Source organism: Arachis hypogaea, chromosome 14 (assembly GCF_003086295.3).
Source record: "Arachis hypogaea cultivar Tifrunner chromosome 14, arahy.Tifrunner.gnm2.J5K5, whole genome shotgun sequence".
Lineage (NCBI taxonomy): Eukaryota > Viridiplantae > Streptophyta > Magnoliopsida > Fabales > Fabaceae > Arachis > Arachis hypogaea.
In genome coordinates this window covers 40,179,295-40,202,245 of record NC_092049.1, presented here as the reverse complement: position 1 = coordinate 40,202,245, position 22,951 = coordinate 40,179,295, and the positions used below count along the sequence as shown (strand labels likewise).

At 34.7% G+C, this 22,951-nt stretch overlaps 2 protein-coding genes and 1 long non-coding RNA gene across 3 annotated transcripts; all 3 read left to right on the top strand.

Annotated features, from left to right (window-relative positions):
* Positions 1-6,980: 6,980 nt before the first annotated feature.
* On the top strand, positions 6,981-8,020 carry LOC114925099 (uncharacterized). The gene is made up of 3 exons (XR_003813281.2): positions 6,981-7,059; positions 7,243-7,349; positions 7,929-8,020. It is a non-coding gene; the product is annotated as an uncharacterized lncRNA (long non-coding RNA).
* A 1,655-nt stretch (positions 8,021-9,675) lies between these two features.
* Positions 9,676-10,295, top strand: LOC112740374 (phosphomevalonate kinase, peroxisomal-like). Its single transcript, XM_025789114.3, has 2 exons — positions 9,676-9,877; positions 9,995-10,295. The coding sequence occupies exons 1-2, from the start codon at positions 9,731-9,733 to the stop codon at positions 10,232-10,234; spliced, it is 387 nt and encodes a 128-aa protein (XP_025644899.1). The 5' UTR covers positions 9,676-9,730; the 3' UTR covers positions 10,235-10,295.
* Positions 10,296-20,498: 10,203 nt separating this feature from the next.
* Positions 20,499-22,012, top strand: LOC112742549 (uncharacterized). Its single transcript, XM_025791788.1, has 2 exons — positions 20,499-21,103; positions 21,187-22,012. The coding sequence occupies exons 1-2, from the start codon at positions 20,499-20,501 to the stop codon at positions 22,010-22,012; spliced, it is 1,431 nt and encodes a 476-aa protein (XP_025647573.1).
* The last annotated feature ends 939 nt before the right edge of the window (positions 22,013-22,951 follow it).

Below are 22,951 nucleotides of genomic sequence, written 5' to 3'. Positions count from 1 at the left end.
CAACAAGTTTCAATACCAGTCCCGCCAATCACAAATCAGTTTAACCGCTGTTACAACGTCTCAGTAATCAATCTTACATTAACCAAATCAACATAATCCTTCAGAATTTCAGCCAAACCATCACAACAATCATTAAATCAACCATAATCCACAATTCACACATAATTAACATACAACACAAAATTATCAAATCCATAAGACTCGCACAATCACAGAAAAATACATTTTTCATATTTATATCGATTTATACAATTCCTCGAAATAAAAATGGATTTTTAGAAAAGCCCTACCTCAATCGCAACTCAACTACGCGACAAACTCCTTTTAGTTAACAGCAGCAGCAGCCACAACGTTTACAAAAGTTTTGCCATAACGCTTGGACAGCAACAAACGTAGCATACACTCACAGTAACTCAACCCTGAGACATTAACGTCGCAAAATTCTCAATATCTGAATTAAAGCATATAAAATTTTCACTATTTTTCAATTACTAAAATTATAAATTATAAATAAAAAAATATCCAATTGCTATGAAAAATTAAAAATTATTAGTTCTAATTAATTTTAAACTCAACATCATAATTTTGCTTTAATTATATTTTTGTATGATAATTTTTTAAAAATAAAATCATAAATAAATATCACAAATCTCAATTAACTCATAATTTAATTTCTAAAAAAAATTGAGATCTTACATCTACTCCTCTTTTGTCTATCAAACAACATCAATGCCTTATTATTGTTGGAGTAATCCACAAATATATTCATTAGTTCTCTTGAACTTAAATTCTTAAGCATGACAATATTCCTGCTCAAAAAAACTACGGACTCAAGAAGCATTAGTTATGGCTTCTCAAATTTCAATTCGATCTATTATAAGTTATAACAAACAAACTTTGCATCAATATTTTCTTCTTTTTTTTTTTTTTCTTAACTAGTAATTTCACTACAAGAGAGTACGGAATATTGCAGCAATTTTTTTATTATTAACAAAATTGTCACAAAATCAAATACCATTTATGTTATTTTCTTTTGACAGCTTAAAATTTTGAGAATAATTTCATGATATATAAAATAAAAAAAATTAATTAACATATACTTTTAAGACACATGATAAAATTATCAATTAAAAAATCTTTGTAAAAAAAATATAAAATTAAATTTTTGATGTATTTATTGTATACTTATTTAGTAAATTATTTAAATTTTTTTATTATTAGTAATTTTAACTTGTGTCCTTATAACATATGTTAGTTAAATTCTAAAAAAATTCATGTGCGCTATAAAATCTAAAATATATGAGCATAATTGCTTCAAGTTGTATATATAGTTCTTTCTAGTTTCTACCTACCAAAGTAAAAAAGCAACTACCGGGCTGGCTCAATGCATGGGCTATGATAGTTGGGCTCAAGCTATAGTTTGGTATTTTCTGAAAAACGTTTTGGGCTTTCTACCAAAATTGAACTTTAGGCTCAGACCATCAGACCAAAACAATTACCTGGGTTATTCTATAATCTTTTTGGGGGAGGGGGTTGTTTTTAATTGTCCAGGAGGAGCACACATCTTTACATAGTCAACCAAAAAATTAAACACAAGGACGGAAAAAATCATACACGCAGCTGTTGAAACTTGAAAATAGATTAACATCGCAACTCACACACCTCATATCGCAACAAATAAATGACAAGATTGCATTTGGTTTTGAACACAATAAAATAAGATATTAAAAATAGGACAATTTACGTAAATAAATTATTTGGAAGTTAATTTTACATAAATACAACTTTTGAAATAAAAGACGCAAATGTAATTTTTCATATTTTTATAGAAATTGCTACTGACAGTAGCGATTTACAGAACAACGTAAATCGTTATTGATAGCCGCAGTTTACGTGGATTAAGGTGTTACACAAAAATCGTTATAGGCAGCAGCAGTTTCTGTTGATCGTGTATGTATATAAATCGCTACTAGCAGTAGCGGTTTATGTGTTTGGGGGCGTGGGCGTAAACCACTAAAAGCAGTAGTGGTTTACGTTGAGTGGCATTATATAAACCATGGAAGGTAGCCGCAAATTCCTCATTTGGAGTGGATTTTGAGTTTGGCTAGAGAGAGAAAATTCTAAAGAGAGGGAAGGCACCTTGAGAGCGGATTCGGGGTATCTCAGCACCGATGTTTAGCTGGATATCATGGCAAACGAACAGAACTTGTACCGACTGAACGGTGTTGTCCATATTGTTGGTGCCATTGTCGACGAGGTCAGCTTTATTTTATTTTTCTTAGCATTAGCATTTGTTAATTAGAATATGGTATGTAAGGTAGATGAATTAAAATTTATAGTTTAACCCTTATAGTTGATTATTGAACTTTGCATGTTAGGATGTAGAATGTAGTGGGGTACATACAAATTGGTTAAGGAAAACGAAAATAGTTTGAAAATCGATTTTTGTATGGTTAAACCAATCCACAACTTTTAAAAGATTTGATTTCAAACGACTTAATTTTACAAGGATTTTATTTTGAAAGTCTATTTTCAATAATCGATTTTGTGAAAGGTTTCTTTTAAGAAACCAGTTCTTTGGACTAGAAAATTGATTTTTGTTGAAAAACATGTTTAATTTTCATAATCGATTAAAAACCGTTAATTTAATTGTATAACCAGTTTTTTAATTAATAAAAAAATGAGTATTTAACAATTTGATATGATAATCGAATAATAGTTTAATTGTTTAATTATTTAATTGTCTCATTCTTTGGTGATGGTATAATTTATTTATTTTGTGTAATTAGATAGGAGGATTCTTTGTAGATAGTAAAATTTAACTGCTTCGTGTATATCTTTCATGTTGGGTGCAGCCAAGTAGGTGTATCTACAGTGTGAGGCGGCAACAAAATATGCCTATACATGACATGATCATCCCTTATTTAGAGAGGGTTGGATTGTACCACTTGACCAGGCTAAACAGCTGCTGGTTCTGGTTAGACGAGCCTTTGGTCAGTGCGTTCATTGAGAGGTGGCGCCCTGAGACGCACACCTTTCATATGCCTTTAGGAGAGTGCACAGTGACGTTGCAAGATGTGGCGTTTTAGCTTGGGTTGTCATGTGACCATATTGTTTACCACCATCCTTGTGCTGTGTCCACCTCTCATACTCCATCCTGTTTGTCCAATCACACATAGCAGGATTCTCTGTCCTCATTATATCAAACCAATAGTCAAACTCGGCTTCTATCTTTGCATAAGCAGCATTTACCAGCAATCTCCTTGCATCCTACCCCCTTGAAGCAGAGAGTGAAATTTGCAGCAACATACCGAATACAAAATTCTTGATAAGCATGGGGAGGTCGCCAACCACTATCTGGTGCCTCTAGTGCAGCCTTGATGCCATTGTGCTTGTCAGATATCACCAGAATACCTGGTTGTGGAGTAATATGTCTTCTCAAGTTGGACAGAAAGTATGTCCAAGACTTTGCATTTTCCCCTTCCACAAGTGCAAACGCAATGGGCAATATGTTCGAGTTTCCGTCTTGAGTAATAGCCAACAACAAAGACCCTCCATACTTGCCATACAAGTGCATACCGTCGATGCCGATTAGCGGCTTACAGTGTCAGAAATCCTCAATACATGGAGGAAATGTCCAGAACATACGATGAAAGTAGACTGTTGATTCATCAACCTGATCACACCCACTCTAACCGGGGAAGTCTTCAACAGAGCAACTGTACCCTCCATGATGGATGTGACCCCAAGGATCCAACGGGGCAGCTCACTATAAGACTCCTCCCAGTCGCCATAGATCTGTACTACTGCCTTCTGTTTCACCAACCATACCTTCCTATAGTTAGGCCTGAAACCATAGGTTGCCTCCGTTGTCTCCTGCAACACCTTAATCGTAACCGAGGCATCAACTCTGACCAACAGAAAGATCCTCGCACATATGACATGATAATCAAGTTGTCTGTGGTCGCTCGATATCGATGTGGCCAAACACGTGTGCGGTCCGTTGTACCTCCTAACTTTCCAGGTGCTCTTCCTTTGCCGCAGCGTGATACGAATCATCCACGTGCACCCTTTTCCAAACACCTTGCATCTTCTGTGGTATTTGAGATGGTCTGACTCCATCACTCTATACTCAACTCTACACCGGATACTGTAATCTTTTACACTCAACACAGCTTCCTCCTTATTCTAGAAAGATTGGCCGATGTGAAATTCCGTCAAAGCATTCGCATCATGCAAACCCTGGCCTGCGAAGATTGCCTCTACATTCTGCTGTTGGCCGATGGCTTCCAAGTTCAAGGTTGACAAGTGTGGAGGATACTGTTGTGTGCCAGAACCCAAAGCTCCATGGGGTGTATGTGTATTGCTCGGAATATCATCATCACTGTCCCCACCAATGTCGACCGTCTCATCATCCGAATCATTATCCCGCATCGCATTCTCAACTCGATCTGGTCCGGCCTCAACTACAAAATCTGGAACACCAGGAGGCACACCATCAGTACCAGCCGCAACACGTGGAGGATCACGAATCGGACCCGATGCTACTACCACAGGCATCGATGTCGAGGCACCACCCGTCGTCATCGACTGAGGATTTGGTGCCAATGCCCTGGAGCTATCGACACCATCTTCCAACTTCGCAAGCAGCTCGGGTATTCTAACCTCCAGAAAACTCCGGCGGGAGTGAAACAAGACCTGCATGTCTTCATCGGATCCTATCACAAAGGTCGCATACCTCACACCAGCTAACAGAATGGCAATGTGAATCTTGTAGAATAATTTTTTATCCACTTTGTCCCACACACACCGAGTTTCTGTAATATGTTGTGTTTTATCTCTGCCAATGTACTCGACAATTGAATAAAAAAACTCAGCGGTTCCCTATCCGTAAATTTCACACCATGCCTTTTGCTTTTTTGAATTTTTCCAGAGCAATGCACTAGAGTCACAAAACTCTCCTGATTATCCATTTGTAAGAAATGACACTCTTCTTCCACCTCAATGCCTTTGAGGGGTATTTATAGCCAACCCCGCACAAACACTCAACGTAAACCGCTACTGTCTCTAGCGATTTACGCACACACCTCCAAACACATAAACCGCTACTGCCAGTAGCGGTTTATGCACATACACGATCAACAGAAACCATCGCTGTCTATAGCAATTTCTGTGTAACACCCTAACCCACGTAAACTGCGGCTATCAGTAGCAGTTTACGTTCTTCTGTAAACTACTACTGCTTGTAGCAGTTTCTATAGAGATATAAAAAATTGTATTTGCATCTTCTTATTTCTAAAAGTTGTATTTGAATAAAATTGACTTTCAAATAATTTATTTACGTAAATTGCCCTTAAAAATATATATGAAACAAAAGATAACAATATAAAATTAATATTTTTTATTTTATTTGATAATAAACTAAATAAAAATAAAACAAATTATAAAAACTTTAATAATGAATAATGTAATTATGAAAAATTAATAGAATTAATAAAAAAATAAAATGTATTTTTTATTAGTATTTTTGTATTCTTCCTATCAAAAAATATAAAAATACTAATTTTATATCATAAAATTTTAATAACCAAATTATTAAGTGTACTCCATTACAAAAATTTTTAACGACGTAAAAACACTACTAGAAAATTAGTTATTACAGACGGATATTTCTAACGGATTTTATCCCACGGAAATACAGAGGGAATTTCAGAGGGATTTTTTGTTGAAAAATAAAAAAAATTGATTAGCATGAATTCCGTCGAAAAAATTAATTTTTTTTCATAAAAAATGGTTACAGACAGAAAATCTGTCTGTAATTAAATAAACAAAACGCTATATTTTATTAAATTATTTCAGACGGAAAATCCATCTGTAATTTAAAATTTTCCGTCGGAAAATATTAAAATAAGAGTTGTGAGTGAAAAGCTCCTCGTTTCAATCACGGTACCTCTCCAAATCTCTACACTCATCCCTTCCAAATCCTCTATCAGCGGCGCATCTCAGCTTTCTAATTTCATGCAATTAATTCCTCTTTTTCCAATGGATCTTCTTCGTCACGCTCTCTTCCGTTCCTCCTCCTCCTCCGCCGCCGCTCTGCTGCCATTGTTCGGTTGTTCCTCTGAGTTTTTGGCGTCTTCCGCCACTGCCGCGACCGCTCACGTCGGACGATCTCTCTATCATCCCTTGCGTCGCACGAGCCCCCTCCCTGTGATTCTGTTGTTTAGGGTTCAATTTTTCTGTGCCAATTTTAGATTTATCAATTTTCTTCGCAGTTTCTATCTTCTTGTTGTTGTTGATGCTGATTGAGCTTCTTGTTCCTGTTACAGTTTCTATCACATGCTGGTATCTCGAAACAGATGGTAATTTTGCCCTTTCCATTCTCTTTCTTCTGTTTAAATGTTTCTAATTTCCAGCTTAGGGATTCGATCACCTGTTCTGAGCTTGTTCCACGATTCTACTCTATTTGTGATTTTTTTTGTGTGGATAAATACATTGCTTTCAATCCTTCATCTTAGTTAATTATTTTGGAACCCTAGAATTGCACATTCTTAATTAATCAGTGTTCTAGCAATACAGTGAAATTCTTTGAACTCTTATAGATATAGAATGGAATTGAACTTCTAGATTATGGCTTCTCTTAATCACTTATTGCAGCAGATAAATTTATCTATACAGAAATTACAGTATTAGGATTATTTATTACAGTATTATTCTCTCTTCTGTGATTTGGAAGTTGTAGAAGTAGTTAGGTGATATGTTAAGATAGAATATTGAAAGGTTCCTTTTTTTTCTCCTTCTATTTTATGACCTTCTTTTCAGCTTAAATATTAATGAAAAATAAAATTAGCTTTGTCTATGACCTACTTGGCTGAGGAGTGAGGAGCAGATATTCCGATATGATATCAAGTTTGGTGGAAAAGCCCAAACAGCTTTTCATGAAAGATATCGGTTAGTGCACTAATTGATTCTATGGATTTGTTAAATAGGAATTGGTTACTGACCTGGTTATTTTGGTGGCAGGATGCTGCCCAAGTATAATGTCACTGCCACGTTAAGGTTGGTTTCAAATTAATTTCTGTTTAAAAAATGATAAATCTAAAGCATCAAGCAGAAATTGGAAGCTAAGAATTACTAGTAGAGAGTACACTCGAAGAGACATAATGTGAATTTATGGGCTTATTATTATTTAGAGCATAATGTGACATTAGTTTATTTGAAATTGCATGATGCATGGTTTAGAGTTTCTTCATGTGAAACCTGGAAAAGGAGCAGCATTTGTGAGAACCAAGCTCAAGAACTATGTTACAGGGAATACAGTTGAGAAGACTTTTAGAGCTGGAAGCTTGGTAATCTATTCTAAACTGCAGTTTTAGGGCTCATGCTTGGAGTTGTTATGTTCATAATTGTCACTTGAATAGGAAAAGGAAATGTTCTGGAGTTTTAGTAGCTATTATCCTCTATTAATAATATTACATAACACAACTCTCCTCTATTATCTGAGTTCTGGAGAAGCTATGCAAAGCACATCAGTGAAAAAATTGCTAATCCGAGTTTTAGTAGCAAAAAATTTCAATTTTGTTTTCATTTGCATGCTCAACGTGTACTTTATGGCAGCTTTTTATATGGTAAGCCTCTTTTCTTTAGGGTAGCAATTATATAACCACTCAGGCTTAAGTACCGGAGTTTGCTATCAATCATTAAGATCAGGTTATAGCTCTACGGATTGTGACACAAAATATCTGAATTCATATCCTACTTGTCTTGCCCCTGTGAAATTATAAATGAATTCAATTTTTCAACATTTGGTATTTGCGTTTTTTATTTAGATTATCAGTTTATCTATAGTTCTTTTTTTACTTTCTCCAATTTGTTGCCCATTGCTTGCACCAAGTTATAATTCCGTTGCTCCTCTGGTTCCTTCTCAGCTAGTGATTCTAAAAAGATAAAGGGGTAGTAGAAAATGTAGCGTGAGAATTTGGATGCAGAAGATGAGAGGAGCAAAAAGAGCATATAGAAGAAAATGTGGCCAGCCAGGTAAGTTTGCTTATAACTGTGTAGATACTAGCCATGAACGCCACAGAGAGAGTTACAAGTGCAGTGCCAAGAAGCGGCATTGCCAGCTTCATAGCAAGATTCAACAATTGAATCACCCCCAACCTTTCCCAGATGAGTACCATAGTGGCACTGATGGAGATAAACAATTATATAAGTCTTCTTTTTAATCAAATCTACCGTGTCTATCTATTCTTCGATACTCATCAAGCCTCTTTCTCAAGAGTATTAGTATTAACCAAACATATATAGAAAGGATAATTTTAGCTATAAGATAATTAAAGGTTTATCTATCTTTTAAATGCTTAATGTTACAAAATTAAAGGTGATGAATCGGGGCATCAGTGCTCTTAAAACTTTACCGATGTAGCAAGTTACCTGGGTTTTATTGCTTTTAGTTTTATATTGCATCATGCAAAGTTATGACAGGCTTAAGTACCATAGTTTGCTATCAATCATTAAGATCAGGTTATAGCTCTGCGGATTGTGACACAAAATATCTGAATTCATATCCTACTTGTCTTGCCCCTTTGAAAATCTTAATAGTTTATGGTGATAGTTCAGTTTGTCACAATCTTGAAAACCATCAAGGATATCATATAATTGAAATAAATACGAAGTCTGTGATCTCTATTTTAAAAATGGACAAATGATTGAAGACATCTTAAAAGCTAACAACAAAACATGTGATGGCATTGATTTGTTTTTTCCGCACCTGGTGTAGCCATTAGAAGTGCATTATGAACTTTGTTGTGTCTATGTGTTTGTTGCTTCCAATTTCTGTTTGTTGCTTCCAATTTCTATTTGATCCTTAAAAGCTAACAACAAAACAAGTTATTGATGAAACACTTAGACTTGAGGGAATTGCAATTTGGATGATGAGAAAAGCAAAAGAAGACATTCAAATCCAAATAAAATTTTAATTCCTATGTTTATGTATGGTGTATTTTTCAGGTGATTGATGCATTAGTTAGCCTCTTCTGTCGTTCTATTATATCTGCAGAGACACTGTGGGATGGTGGTTGGCTTCTATGCCAGTTGCTTCCTTAGAGTGAGTCAGAGTTCAACAGCAACCACCTTAAGATTGTGTTTTGCTCTTAAATACATCAGTGTTTTGCTAATTACACAGGAGTGTGGCTAATAATGTATTGATTCCTTATAATAAGCCTTTGTCCAAGTTCAGACATGCAAGGATTTCTTCATTTTGCAATATATTTGTTCCAAAAGTTTCAGAGTAATTTCCTTATAATCATTGTATTGTATGATCTTCTCTGGAAAAGATACATGGGGAAGAATCAAGGGTATGAGTTCTCTGTATTGTGCAATTTTTTTTTTTTGTTAGATCTCAATAGAATCAAGAGTATGAGTTCCTGTAAATAATGGTAGAAATGTTTGGCTAATATAATGGATGTCCTCTATCTGTTTGTATTTTTGCCTGCATAACTAGGTGGGATTCTTCTTCTTCTTCTTCTTCTTCTTCAGCCAAGCTAATTCTTCTTCTTCAGCCAAATCTGTTGCTTCTTCTTCGTTTTCTGCATAAATAGACAAAAATGAATGATGAATTATTGGTTTTTAGTTTCAAGTGGTGTGACTGAATTTTTAATGCACATATGTGATATCATGTTCTTGAGACTACACTTCAGGCTCTCATGTTCTTGCTTTTCTTCTTGTGTTGATGTTGAAAATGCAATTCTCACAGTGGATAGAGCAAGCTTCTGAACCCAACAAGGAAGCAGTTATTAAAGCATTGCTAGGTGCAAAAGAAGCTATGCTTGGGATTAGATATCATATGCGCCTAATGGGTGAGGCTGCAGGTGTTCCTGTAAGTTCCTTTCATTGATTTGGCACTTATTATTAGGCTTCTTCTGTTTGAATGATGTTGATTATAAATTATATCTGCTGGTAGAATATCACTACTCTTTCCTTACAATTCATTCAGATTGAACCAAAATCACAAACAAAACTTTTAGATGCTACACTAAACTTGGAAGGAGTGTTGTTGGCTGGAGTTCCAGGAGTAGGAGGATTTGATGCTGTCTTTGCTGTTACTTTGGGAGATTCAAGCAGCAATGTGACAAAAACATGGAGCTCACTCAATGTTCTTGCCCTTCTGGTTAAAGAAGATCCTTGTGGCGTTTCTTTAGAAAGTGCTGACCCTAGAACAAATGAAATCACTTAAGCTGTATCTTCAATTCATATTGAATAATTTATTGTAAATATTGTTTATTTTTAATACGATGAATTTGTTTATTTTTTGAAATATTGTAAATATTCGAATATAAATTAGATAAAAATTTGTATTAAATTTATATTTATTTTGTATGAAAACAAATTTATTTTGTAATTAGAAAAAGTAAAAAAAAATTCTATTTTACCTTATAGACGGATTTACAGGCGGATTTTGTGTCTGTAATTATGATTTTCCAAAGTTTAAATTACAGACGGAAAATCCGTCGGAAAATCCGCCTGTAATTACAGATGGAAAATCTGTCTGAAAATCCGCCTGTAATTACAGACGGAAAATCCGTCTGAAAATCCGTCTGTAATTACAGACGGAAAATCCGTCTGTAAGTTTGTTGCCTTCAGGAAATGGAGGGAGAATTTACAAAGGGAAATCCGCCGGTAACTAGTAAAAATCCGTCGGTAATTTTTCGACGGAAAAAAAATTCGTCGGTAAATAATTTCCGACGGGGCTTTTATAGAGGGACAAAATCCGTCGGTAATTTCGTCGGTAACCAAAAATCCGTCTGTAATAAAGAGTAAATCTGTCTGTAAATCTGTCTGTATTTATCTATTTTCTAGTTGTGAAAAATTTAGTTTTCAAGCATTTTAATACTGAAGTTTAATTTACAACTTAGAAACCCGGCTAATTTTTTTTCTATACCATAAAGATGTTGTGTTTTTGTTAAAAATAAAGTTATTTAATGTAATTACAAAAAGATAAATTTTGCATGTAGGGCAGACTCAGCATACCCACTCAAGACGCAATGGACGTGTGATAAACCCCATTTTTAGGGTTTATCATGTGCTTAATCTAGTGGATTTTATCTATTATTCTCACACTTATTCATACAATTCGCATGTTTTACGTCTTCCTTCCTGATTTTGTGCTATGATTGAAAACATGCTTCTTTGGCCTTATATTTGCTAATATTAATTCTCTCTTATTACCATTAGATGTCATGATATATGCGTTAAGTGATTTCAGGGATTACAGGGCAGGAATGGCTTAGAGGATGGAAAGGAAGCATGCAAAAATGGAAGGAATACAAGAAGTTGAAGAAATTGCTAAGCTGTCCAGCCTGACCTCTTCGCACTCAAACTGTCATAACTTGAGGTACAGAGGTCCAAATGAGGCGGTTTCAGTTGCGTTGGAAAGCTAACATCTGGAACTTCGAAATGATATATAATTTGCCATAGTTTCTCTGAAGAAAAGTGACTCGCACGCTTGGTTTCACGCGCACGCATGGATCTGCACAAATCAGCGACCTGTACGTGGCAGAATTCACCCCCAGCAATTTCTGGACTGTTTTTGACCTAGTTTTTGGCCTAAAAAACTCAAATTAGAGGTTATAAAGTGGGAAAATCCATTCATTCATAGATACAACATTCATAATTTACAATTTTAGGTTTAGATGTAGTTTCTCTCCCTCTCCCCAACTGACGCTTTTCTCTCCAAGGAATGTGCGTAGGAACTTGTTTGTCGCCCCATATAGAAGTTCATCCTTTTTCTTCTCGGTGGCCAGCCTAAAAGAAGAGAAAAATAAGAAAAGTAACCCAGAAACAAAGATAGAAAACAAATAAAATATGGTTGGGTAATGCCAAATAATGAGGGTCTCAATAACATGGTAGCTACAACATGCAAGTGAGAAAACAATAGAAGCAAATGGCATATCAATTTTGCAAAAATTTGCAACAAAAGGGGAAGAGATAGTAGGTAATAAAAGACAGTATAAACTCATGTCAATGCAAAAGTAATACAAGTATCATAAAAGATGAGCATTGACTTACATAATATTACCCAACAGTAGAAAACAAGTCACTAAGCACCAAAATAATATCAAAAAAGATGTAACAGTTGAATAAGAAAATTTAACACCAACGGAAAAATAATAGACTTAGAAAAGAAAATAAAAATATGCGCAAAATTAAAATGCAGTGAATGAAAGTATGTAAATGCAATAGAAAAAAATAGAATGAAAGAGAATAATGATGAGAAGGTAAATAAACAAATAAAAAGAAAGTAAGAAAGGAAGAAGAAAGAAAGAGAAAAGAGAGAGAAAAGGAGAAGAATGGAATCTGCGAAGCGATGTGTAAGCGTCGCCCACGCGTACGCGTGGGTGTGCAAAAGAAGAGGCGACGCGTAAGCGTCGTCCACGCTTACGCGTGGGTGAGCAAGAATCCTGGTGACACGTAAGTGTGGTCACGCGTACGCGTGACCACTGGTTGTGCTAAATGCACAATACCAGCACCAAGGCAGCACAACTCTCGGCCAAATCACCCATTGACGCCGATCTGGCGATCCACGCGTACGCGTCGCTGACGCTTACGCGTGGGGTGACTAAAATACGGGTGACGCGCACGCGTCATCCACGCGTACGCGTGGGTTGGCTCGTGTGCAAGGCACCCTTCCTGCACAGCTCCCGCGTGTCTTTCTGTAAGGGTTAGCGTCGCATGTGACGCGTGCGCGTGAATCACGCGCACGCGTGGGACGCACTTTTCTCCCTCTCTCTTTTTTTTATGCAGTATGCAGAATGCAGAATGTAAATGCTGATGCAGGCACTAAGAATGAACACTAAGAAAAATAAAATATAATAGAATTAAGAATAAAACAAAATAAAATAAAACTAAGACTGAAAAAGAACGATCATACCATGGTGGGTTGTCTCCCACCTAGCACTTTTAGTTAAAGTCTTAAGTTGGACATTCGATGAGCTCCCTGTTATGGTGGCTTGTGCTTGAACTCATCCAGGAATTCCCACCAATGTTTGCAATTCCAATATCCTTCGGGATCCCACACTAGTTGCATAAATCCTTCAAGCAAGTTAAAGCAAGTGACAAGGCCCCAAGAGTATTGATTGCCAGAATGAATTCCGGGGTCCTAAACCTTGCTTTTGCACCCGTCTTCTTGTTGATCATCATTTTTCCACTTGGGTGGTGAACAGTCAGAATTCTCACGGAGACATCCAAACAATCTCCTAGACCCATTCATTTGAGAATTATACCAACCCTTATACTTCAATTTGGAGCATGTAACCATATTGAACCTTGCATGACAACTCTTACCACTAACCATCTCCCTCTTGCTCTTATAGCCACAAAGAGCTCTAAGTTGCCCATCCGTCTCAAGCAAAGCATATTTAAGTGGTCTAATTAAGCTTAGAGATGAAAGATTCACCCACTTGAATGAAGGAATAGACGGTGATGGCTTTGGAGGAGAGGTCTCCAACAACTTTGGCACGGTGATTTCCAGCTCCATTCCCTTGAGCTCTTCCTTGACAACTTCCACCTCCTTGCAAGCTTCTTCAATTTCAACCTCTTCCTCTTGGTAGCTTTCTTCCAATTCGATCTCTTCTTCATTATTTACCAAGGGCATGGGAGGTTGTGCTTCTTCTTCTTTAATCTCCATGTCAAGTCCAATGGGAGATGATTCAAATGTAGATAAGAATTCATCAATGATTAAATCCATCTCTTAATCATCCCCTTCAAAGTATTCAACCATGATATGCCTTGGAGGTTGTACACCCTCCTCAACAACAAATTCAAACTCCTTAGAAGGGGGTTCTATGACTGGGCTTTTCCATGGACGTTCTGCATATCCTAAGTCTTCGACCACTTCTTCCTCTTTAACGATTACAGCTTCCTCCAATTATTCCAATACAAAGTCATGCTGCTCACTATCCACCGGAGTTTCTAGTGTCTCCTTCATGCTACGTTCTTCATTAGATTCTCCACATGAAGCCATGGGGGTTCCTTGAGTGTCCGAACGTCGGGAAGCTAATTGATTTATCGCTTGTTCGAGTTGATGAAGGGTTGCATGAAATTAATCTACTGTTTCTTTGAGGCGAGCCTGTGATTCTTGGGTCGATGGATATAGACATGGTGCATATGGAAGTGGTGGTTCTTGGGGGTAATTGGATTGGAATTGGGGTGGGTAAGGGTTAGGGTCATATGGAGGTGAACGGTTGTAGGTGACTTGTGAGTATGGTGGTTCAAAGCTATGTTGAGGAGGTGGTTCATTGGCATATGATGGAGCTTGCTGGTAACTACAAGGGGGTCCACTATATCTATTATCTTGGTACGTACCTCGGAATGGCTCTTGACCATAGTAATTTGGTGGAGGTTGGTTGTCACGAAAGGGTCCACCATAACTGTTGTCTTGGTATGCATCACAGAATGGTTGTTGGTTATAGCGCATTGGAGGGGGTTGTTGCCAAGAGGGTTGATCAAATCCTTGTGAGTCCTCCCATCTTTGATTATTCCAACCTTGATGCCTATTTTCATTATAGTTTCCATTCCTTACAATAACATTGGAACCAAACTTAAATTTAGAGGGGTGAGAATTCATAGTAGCAATTAAAGACAAAAATTAATAAAAATTAATGAAAATAAACTCCTAAAACTAGAAACTCTAAAAAAAAAAGAAACAAAAAAGCAAATATTTACAATAACCAATAATAAGGCACACGTTTGCAATTTCCTGGCAATGGTGCCAACGTGCTGTCACGTGGTGAGATCTTACCCAATACGTGGGAGGTGTGTTGGCCATGTGGTCATATATTGGCCAACACGTAGTGGACATGTTAAACATGCGTCACATGCTGATTCGCTGTGGTTTCAACATATGACCCGTGTGTTGGGTGCTCTGCCTATATAAGACGAAACTAGTTACCGTTTCATTGCGAAGAGAATATTAGTTTGAGTGTGTTGGTCGTGTGATGGAGGGTACCGCAAATATAGCAGTGTATCACAATAGTGAGATTACATGAAACAATCATGAGGGAGTGAGTTTTGCGTGTGAAAATTCATTTTTGTTTGTGGTTCCATTCACTATGGTGTTTACGGAGCTACAGTACAGTCATTGTCAAGGCATAGAGAGCGATATCTTAAAGAGGGTGAGCAATATTCTGTACTGAAATATCGTTATCGTATTGGCGGTCTAATACAGGTTGATATTAAGCCGATCACTAACAAAGCAAGTATACAACGTATATTCCATATTCACTAGCAGACTCAGGTGCAACAGCCAAATATTGAGTTATATGTTAAGTTTGAAGATATAACTGTGGATGAGATTCAACGTGACTCAGGCATGAAAGATGATAGAGTTAAAGTGTAGCTAATAATGATACATGTCCTATGATCTCTCCGATTTTCAAGACAAGGTAGAGTCCCGTTGTCTGTAAGGTAAGACGTCATCTGCCATCACACTCTATGTCTCAGGTGGATCAAATTTACGAAACATAAGATTCCTATTATGCTGGTACCACCAAAATATATTTATTAATTACACAAACAATAGTTTAAATGGCATTAAATATATTTATTAATATTTATATTATTTATTAATTTTAATAATTACATATTTAAATAAAATAATTAAAATAAAACAATATTCTAAAAATAATAATATTTTATTAAAAATCAGAAAAAATATTTGTTGATATTTTATTATATTATTTATTAATTTCAAAAATTTAATATTAAAATAAAATAATTAAAATAAATAATAATATTTCCAAAAATATTATTATAATAAAAAACGGAAAAAACTATTTTCTAATATTTTATTATATAACTTGTTATTTTCAATAATTGCATTTTAAAATAAAATAAATAAACAAATAAAAATATTCCCAAATATAATAATATTCTATTAACAAATTAGAAAAAATATTTGTTAATATTTTGTTATATTATATATTAATTTCAACAATTTAATATTAAAATAAATAATTAAAATAAAATAATAATATTTCCAAAAATAATAATATTATAATAAAATTATTAAAAAATATTTGTTAATATTTTATTACATAATTTATTAATTTCAAATTACATATTAAAATAAATAATAACATTAAAATAATAATATTATAACAGAAATTCATAAAAAAATTATCTAATAATATTTATATATTTGTTAATTTTAATTATTACAAATCGAAATAAAATAATATAATATCCAAAAAATAATAATAATGTAACAGAAAATAATCCTAAAAAAGTTATTTATTAATATTAATATTTATCTTATTTATTAATTTTAATAAATATAAATTAAAATAACATTGTTAAATAATATGATGCTACCACTAAAAATAATATTAGCTACATAATAAATTTTAAATACACTTAATAAGCAAAAATAATAAACTTATATAATTAAAATGATCCAAATAAATAATATATATATATATATATATTTTTTTTTTTGTTGTCCTATAATCACGTACCATTTTTGATAAATACCAAAGTTGTGAGAACTGGATCGGTCAATAAACCAGTGAGGTGATTAGTTTACTGGTTCAATGGTTCGACCAGAGTTCAACCGGGATTCGACTGATTTAATTAAATATTAAATAAAATTATTAAAATTTAATATATCATTTTAAATATTTGAATTTCAATAAATTTTAACCTAATAAAATTTAGAATTTAAAATTTCAATTTATAACCTAATAATCAAAACTAACAAACAAATCAGTAATAACCACCAACCATTGAATTTGTAAACATAATCATAATTTGGAACAAACAAACAGAATTACAAAAACATATAAAATCAAATAAACAGATTATGAAATCAAACCACAGTAACAAATTAAAAATAGAACAAAAACATAATTTAAAACTTAAAAAACAGAATTACAAAAACCTGATTAATTCATTTAATTAACAAAAAAGGCTAAAAAGTAGAAGACGGCAATCAACAGAAATTAAATGCAGAAGACAGCAATAAAAAATAATAATTAACCCAGAAAAACAAGCAACAGTCAACATAATTAAATAAAAAAAAATAGCAATTAACTCCCAAAAATAAAACTGAAGCAGGGTAGGGATGGAGGCTTACAAACTCAGAAATTCAGTAACTTAAAATAAGCAGAAATTAGCAAACTCAGAATAAAAAATAAAAAAACCAAATAAAAGTACAAAACAAGCAAAATTAAATTGAAGACCGACAGCGAAGGAGGAATCCAAATGACGGCGACGGAAGAGGGGGAGTGAGCTCGGGCACAGAGGGGATCGAAGATAGGCTCACTAGTTGCTGCTGCTGGCGGTCTGGGAGAGAGAGAGATTTGCTAGGATTTCGTGTGGAGATTAGAGAGAGAGAGGGGCTTTATTTTTTTTATTTTATGGAATCCAAATTATAGACATGGTATAACAAGGCACCAGACTTAGCGTATCACTAGCACAGAGTTACATAAACTTTAAATCTCAAAATAAATCATGCATATTCAGTTAAATAAACAAAGAAAAATCAGCTTAGTAAATAACCATTATTGTTAAACAAAGTTCACAGTTCAGTTCAATAATTTCTAGCTCAATCACAGCTCAGAAAATTAACATATCAGTAAATAAAATTTCAGTAAATCAGAGACATGCATCATAGCTTCACAAACATCACAGCATAGAGCTTCATAGAATAAAAAAAATTTAATAAAACCCATTACAGATACAGAGACATGAAACACCGCAACAGTTATTCAGCAAGTTAATCGAACCTTCGTATCTTTAAAAAAAATACCTGGAAGCTCGAAGATTCCGTCAACGTTGATGGAGGGGAGACAGAGCCACCGAGTGACCAAGGCAAGTAGCAGTGTTGGAGCACCTTCGAACCGAGTAAGGAACAGAGCAAGCGACAGCGTGGGTGCGCGAGGGAGGCTTCGCGGTTACCACGGTGGCTGCTTAATGGAAGGGAAGAAGGGCTGCTACGGAGGGGAAGGGAGCAACTTGAGGAACGACGGCGGTGGCACGCGGATATGGCTGGACGTAGTTGACGGACGACGCGCTGGAGGAGATTGGGCGGAGCCCTTCGCGTGAGGGCGGCGCTCTGAACTCTGGAATCTGGATCTCTTCATTTCTCTTGGAGTGGGCTATAATTAGGGCTAAATGGGGGCTGCAACGGCAACATTATTATGTTGCTTCAAAAAATCAGCCAGGTCTTGACCAAATCTCGACCGGTTCACCAGTCTAATTTCGGTTTTTAAAATATCCAATTTTTGCTGTTTTACCGAGTATATTTAAGAATACAATAAACAAGAAAATAAGTCAAAATGAATATGTCGAAAGTAATTTTTGTTTAATTACCTAATGTTTATAAATATTTTACTAAAAATTTTAATGATGGCTTCAATTTATATTTTTTCGACTATTTATGTTCTATATAAGGAGAAACAATAAATTGGTTTTGGACGTTTTATATTGACGAACTCTTTTTTTCTATTTTTATATTTGTTGTATGTGAAATATTTTATTTTAGATGAAATATTCCTAAATTATTGGTTTAGAATATAATTATCTTAAATTATTTTTCATGATAAAACTTTTTGAAAATATTTTGATGAAGAGATAAATTTTTTGGATGTAATTTTTTGTTTACTAATTCTTTTACCTCTTTTTGATACAGAGTATTCTTTTGGCATTTTTTATAAACATAAGGTGCGTAACGAGTTATTAGTTCCTTTTTTTGGTTTGTCATAATAATATTCTCAATATGTCCTGATTATTTATTTTTATGAAATGGTCATTTAGTAATGTCAATATTATTTGACATATTGAATTAATATTTAGATTATTCATTTTGTAATTATAAATATTAATCCTATATTATAAAAAATTTAATACTTAATTAAAATAGTCTGTCTCAACTTTTTATGTCTTTAATGTGTTCCTCGTCTGAGTACTAATTAGTAGTCACTCTATTGATGATTTGTAATTTATCCCAAAAAAAATTTTCTGTGAATTACATCATTTTAAAGAATTTTTTTTATTATACATATTATTAAAGACGTGAATATTATCTAAGTTGCTTCATATTTTTAATCTCTTTTTATGTTCTCTTTAATCGTCAGTAGTCACTACCATATATATCTTAAAAGTAATATAGAAAAAAATTGTCTCATAACTCTTATGTTAATCATCTATACTCCTATAAATGTAACGAACAAATAAATTTTATTTTTTTATTATATGTATTTTCAATTTTAGTATATAATGCATACAAACTACAAAGGCACATAATTTCATTTTTAATAGAAGTTGAAAATTAAAATTAGTTGATATTAGTACTTTTTTTCTTAACAATTTTTTTTAAAGTTTAAAATTAAGGACGGAAACTAGAAAAAAATAACTCTAAAAATACAAAAAATTGAGCAATGTGTTACTATATATGGAAACAATGATTTTTTTATTATACTCATATTTGTACCAAATAACAAGAATGTTAAATCTTATGTCAACTTTTTATTACTTATTTTACTGGTATAGTTTTCGAGTCAAGTTTTCATCCAACAACGAAAATTGTTATGAAGTCTTTTTCAATTTTTTTAAAAGGAGTACATTCATTATATCATAATTTTAATAATTCATGTAAAATTTAAAAAATTAAATAAATATATATATTTACTTTGAGTTCATTTAAGATTGAATTATATGTATTTTTATGGTCAATAAATAAACTTAATTTCTTCTGTAATAAAATTGTTCCTTAACCTTCTAATTTATTAAGTTGTCGCATTTTTTATTTACTTTTTCTAAAAGTTAAAAATTAAAACTAATGCTAAAATTTTTTATTAACATACCCAAAATAAAACATAAAAATAAACCTTGAATAAAAATAAGAGTACACAAATTTTGAATTCCAACTTATAAAAAGGTTATAAGAGGAGTGTTTTACGTAGATAAAATTTTCGTAAGGTACTCCATGAATGAACTTAGATGGATAACTATTATATGTAATAATGAATCTTGATATTTTGTGCCAAAAATTAATTGGCGAAAATTTTATCGTCGTATTATAATTGTACTTATGTAGTGTATTTTTTGTTTTATATTAATTTTATATTCTACCTTTACTACACATTATTAAACCATATATTTGGTGTATAATAGATATGAAAAAAACCTAGATTCTTAAGCCACGAGATAGCATAGAATATAGACGAGGACTTAATAAGTTCCTAGACTTTGCATTTGTGAATGCATCTTCGAATAACATGATAAAGTGTCCATGCCCTCAATGTGGGTTTCAATTTATGCAAATAAGAGAGGATACGTACGACCACCTGTTGATAAAGCCCTTTTCCCCTAGATATACTTTGTGGTTACGTCATGGTGAGAAACCAGCTGAGGAGAGCTCTACTTGAACACCGATAGTTGAGAAACCTACAAGTAAGGTGAATCCATATCTTCAAATGGTGCACGAGGCATTTAACTTCACAATGCCTCCTGGAAGTGAGGAGACCACAACAGGAGATCCTGTAAAAGACGATGATCTGGAGTTTCCGTACTTGTACGATAGTCCAAGTTGCGAGGCACGGGATTTTGCCGATCTTCTTGCGGATGGAGCGGAGGAATTATATGCCGGCTGCTCGAAATACTCAAAGTTGTCTTTCCTAGTGAAGCTTTATCACATTAAGTGTATGTGTGGTGTGAGTGACAAGGCTATGACTTTGATTTTGGACTTATTGCGAGATGCATTTGAGCAAGCCAAACTCCCGTCCACTTTGTATGAAGCCAAGAAAACTATCCGAAAGTTGGGGATTGAATACAAAAAGATAGATGCATGCCCGAATGATTGCATGTTGTATCGGGGTGATGATGAGAACGCGACCAAATGCAAGCAGTGTGGGACTTCACGATGGAAGCAAAAGACGCGAAAGGGTTCCGTTACGAAACTCAAAATACCTGTCAGAAAAAATGGAAAGCCTCTCCCAGCGAAGACTCTCCGTTACTTTCCTCTTATACCACGACTGCAACGATTATTCATGTGTAGCAAAACTTCATCTGACATGTTATGGCATAAAGAGGCAGATAATAATGATGGGTACTTGAGGCATCCAAGGGACGCTGAAGCATGGAAAGACTTTGATGCAAAGTATCCTTTTTTTTTTCTAAAAATCCTCACAGTGTTCGTTTAGCTTTAGCTAGTGACGGATTTAATCCTTTCGGAAATATGACTACGAAGTATTCCATTTGGCATGTGATTCTTATTCCGTACAATCTTCCTCCCTGGCTATGCATGAAACAGGTATCTTTTATACTATCTATGATTATTTCCGGTCCTAAAATGCTGGGTAACGACATTAATGTTTATTTGAAGTCCTTGGTGGATGAGTTGAAGCAACTCTGGGATGGCGTTGAAACTTATGATGCTAATAAGGAGACCACTTTCAAGATGCGTGCGGCGTTAATGTGGACTATTAGTGATTTTTCAGGGTTGGGAAATTTATCTGGGTGGAACACGTACAGTGGGTTAGCATGTCCCACGTGTAACATAGACGCTAAGGCTCAGCGACTAACATTCAATCGAAAATGGTGTTACACGGGCCATCGCCGCTTCTTGAATCAGGGCCATAAATATAGACTAGACCGGAGTAGATTTGACGGACAAGTTGAAAGCAGAGATCCACCGAAGAAGTATTCTGGAACAGATGTCTTAAGGCAGCAGTGTAACATGCAACTATCGTTTGGGAAGAACTCAACTTTGACAGCTAAAAGAAGACGCATTGGTGAAGATGCAGACCAAGATGACTCGTATTGGAAGAAGAGGAGTGTGTTCTTTGAACTCTCGTACTCGAAGGATCACATGTTGCGTCATAACCTTGACGTGATGCATATAGAGAAAAATATTTGTGACAATGTGGTCTTCACTATCTTAAAGGATAGCGTCAAATCAAAAGATAATCTTAAAGCCCGCAAAGATTTACAAAGCATGGGCATAAGGCCTGAATGATGGCTGGACGAAGGTGGTAAATATCCTTCGGCAATCTTCACAATGTGGAATCCACAGAAGGATGTATTCCTGAAGACTCTACAGAACGTGGTCTTTTCAGATGGTTACTCGAGCAATATTGCTCGTTGTGTTGATATCCGGCAGCGCAAGTTGTATGGGTTGAAAAGTCACGACTGCCACATTCTAATGGAACAATTACTTCTAATTTTGGTGAAGAATGCATTGCCGAGTCCAGTATCGACTGTGATTGCGAATCTGTCCTCATTTTTTCGAGAACTCTGTGGAAAAGCTGTAAACCCTATGCAGCTTGGTGCCCTTCAGAATCATGTTGTGCAAACTCTGTGTCAGATGAAAATGATTTTTCGTCCATCCTTCTTCACTGTCATGGTTCACCTTACGGTGCATCTTGTTGATGAACTAAAACTTGGTGGCTCGGTACATTATCGGTGGATGTATCCAATAAAAAGGTTAGCTTGCTACTAAATGCATTTAAGACATCTTTTTTTTCAATTTCATTACGTATATACTAAGCGTTATGTCGTATTTATGTAAAAGGTACTTAGGACGATTGAAGCAATACGTGCATAACAGGGCACAAGCAGAAGGCTCAATTGCGGAGGGCTATTTATCCGATGAGATTTTGACATTCTGCTCCAGATATTTGGATAATGTTGAGACTAGAATCAACCGACCAGTACGAGTTGATATCAACCTATTGATATTACAAACAATATAGGAAGTATTATGTTCCCAGTAATTAGAAAAGCTTCAGGGGCTGTTTCACATTTTGGACTGACCCCAATAGAAAGAGATCAGGCACATCGTCATGTGCTAGTCAATTGCGAGGCGGTCATTCCATTTATTGAGTAAGTATGCACATGTAATCATTAAGCACAATTATAACCCATTTCAAACACTCAGTCGTTGGAATTAATTTCT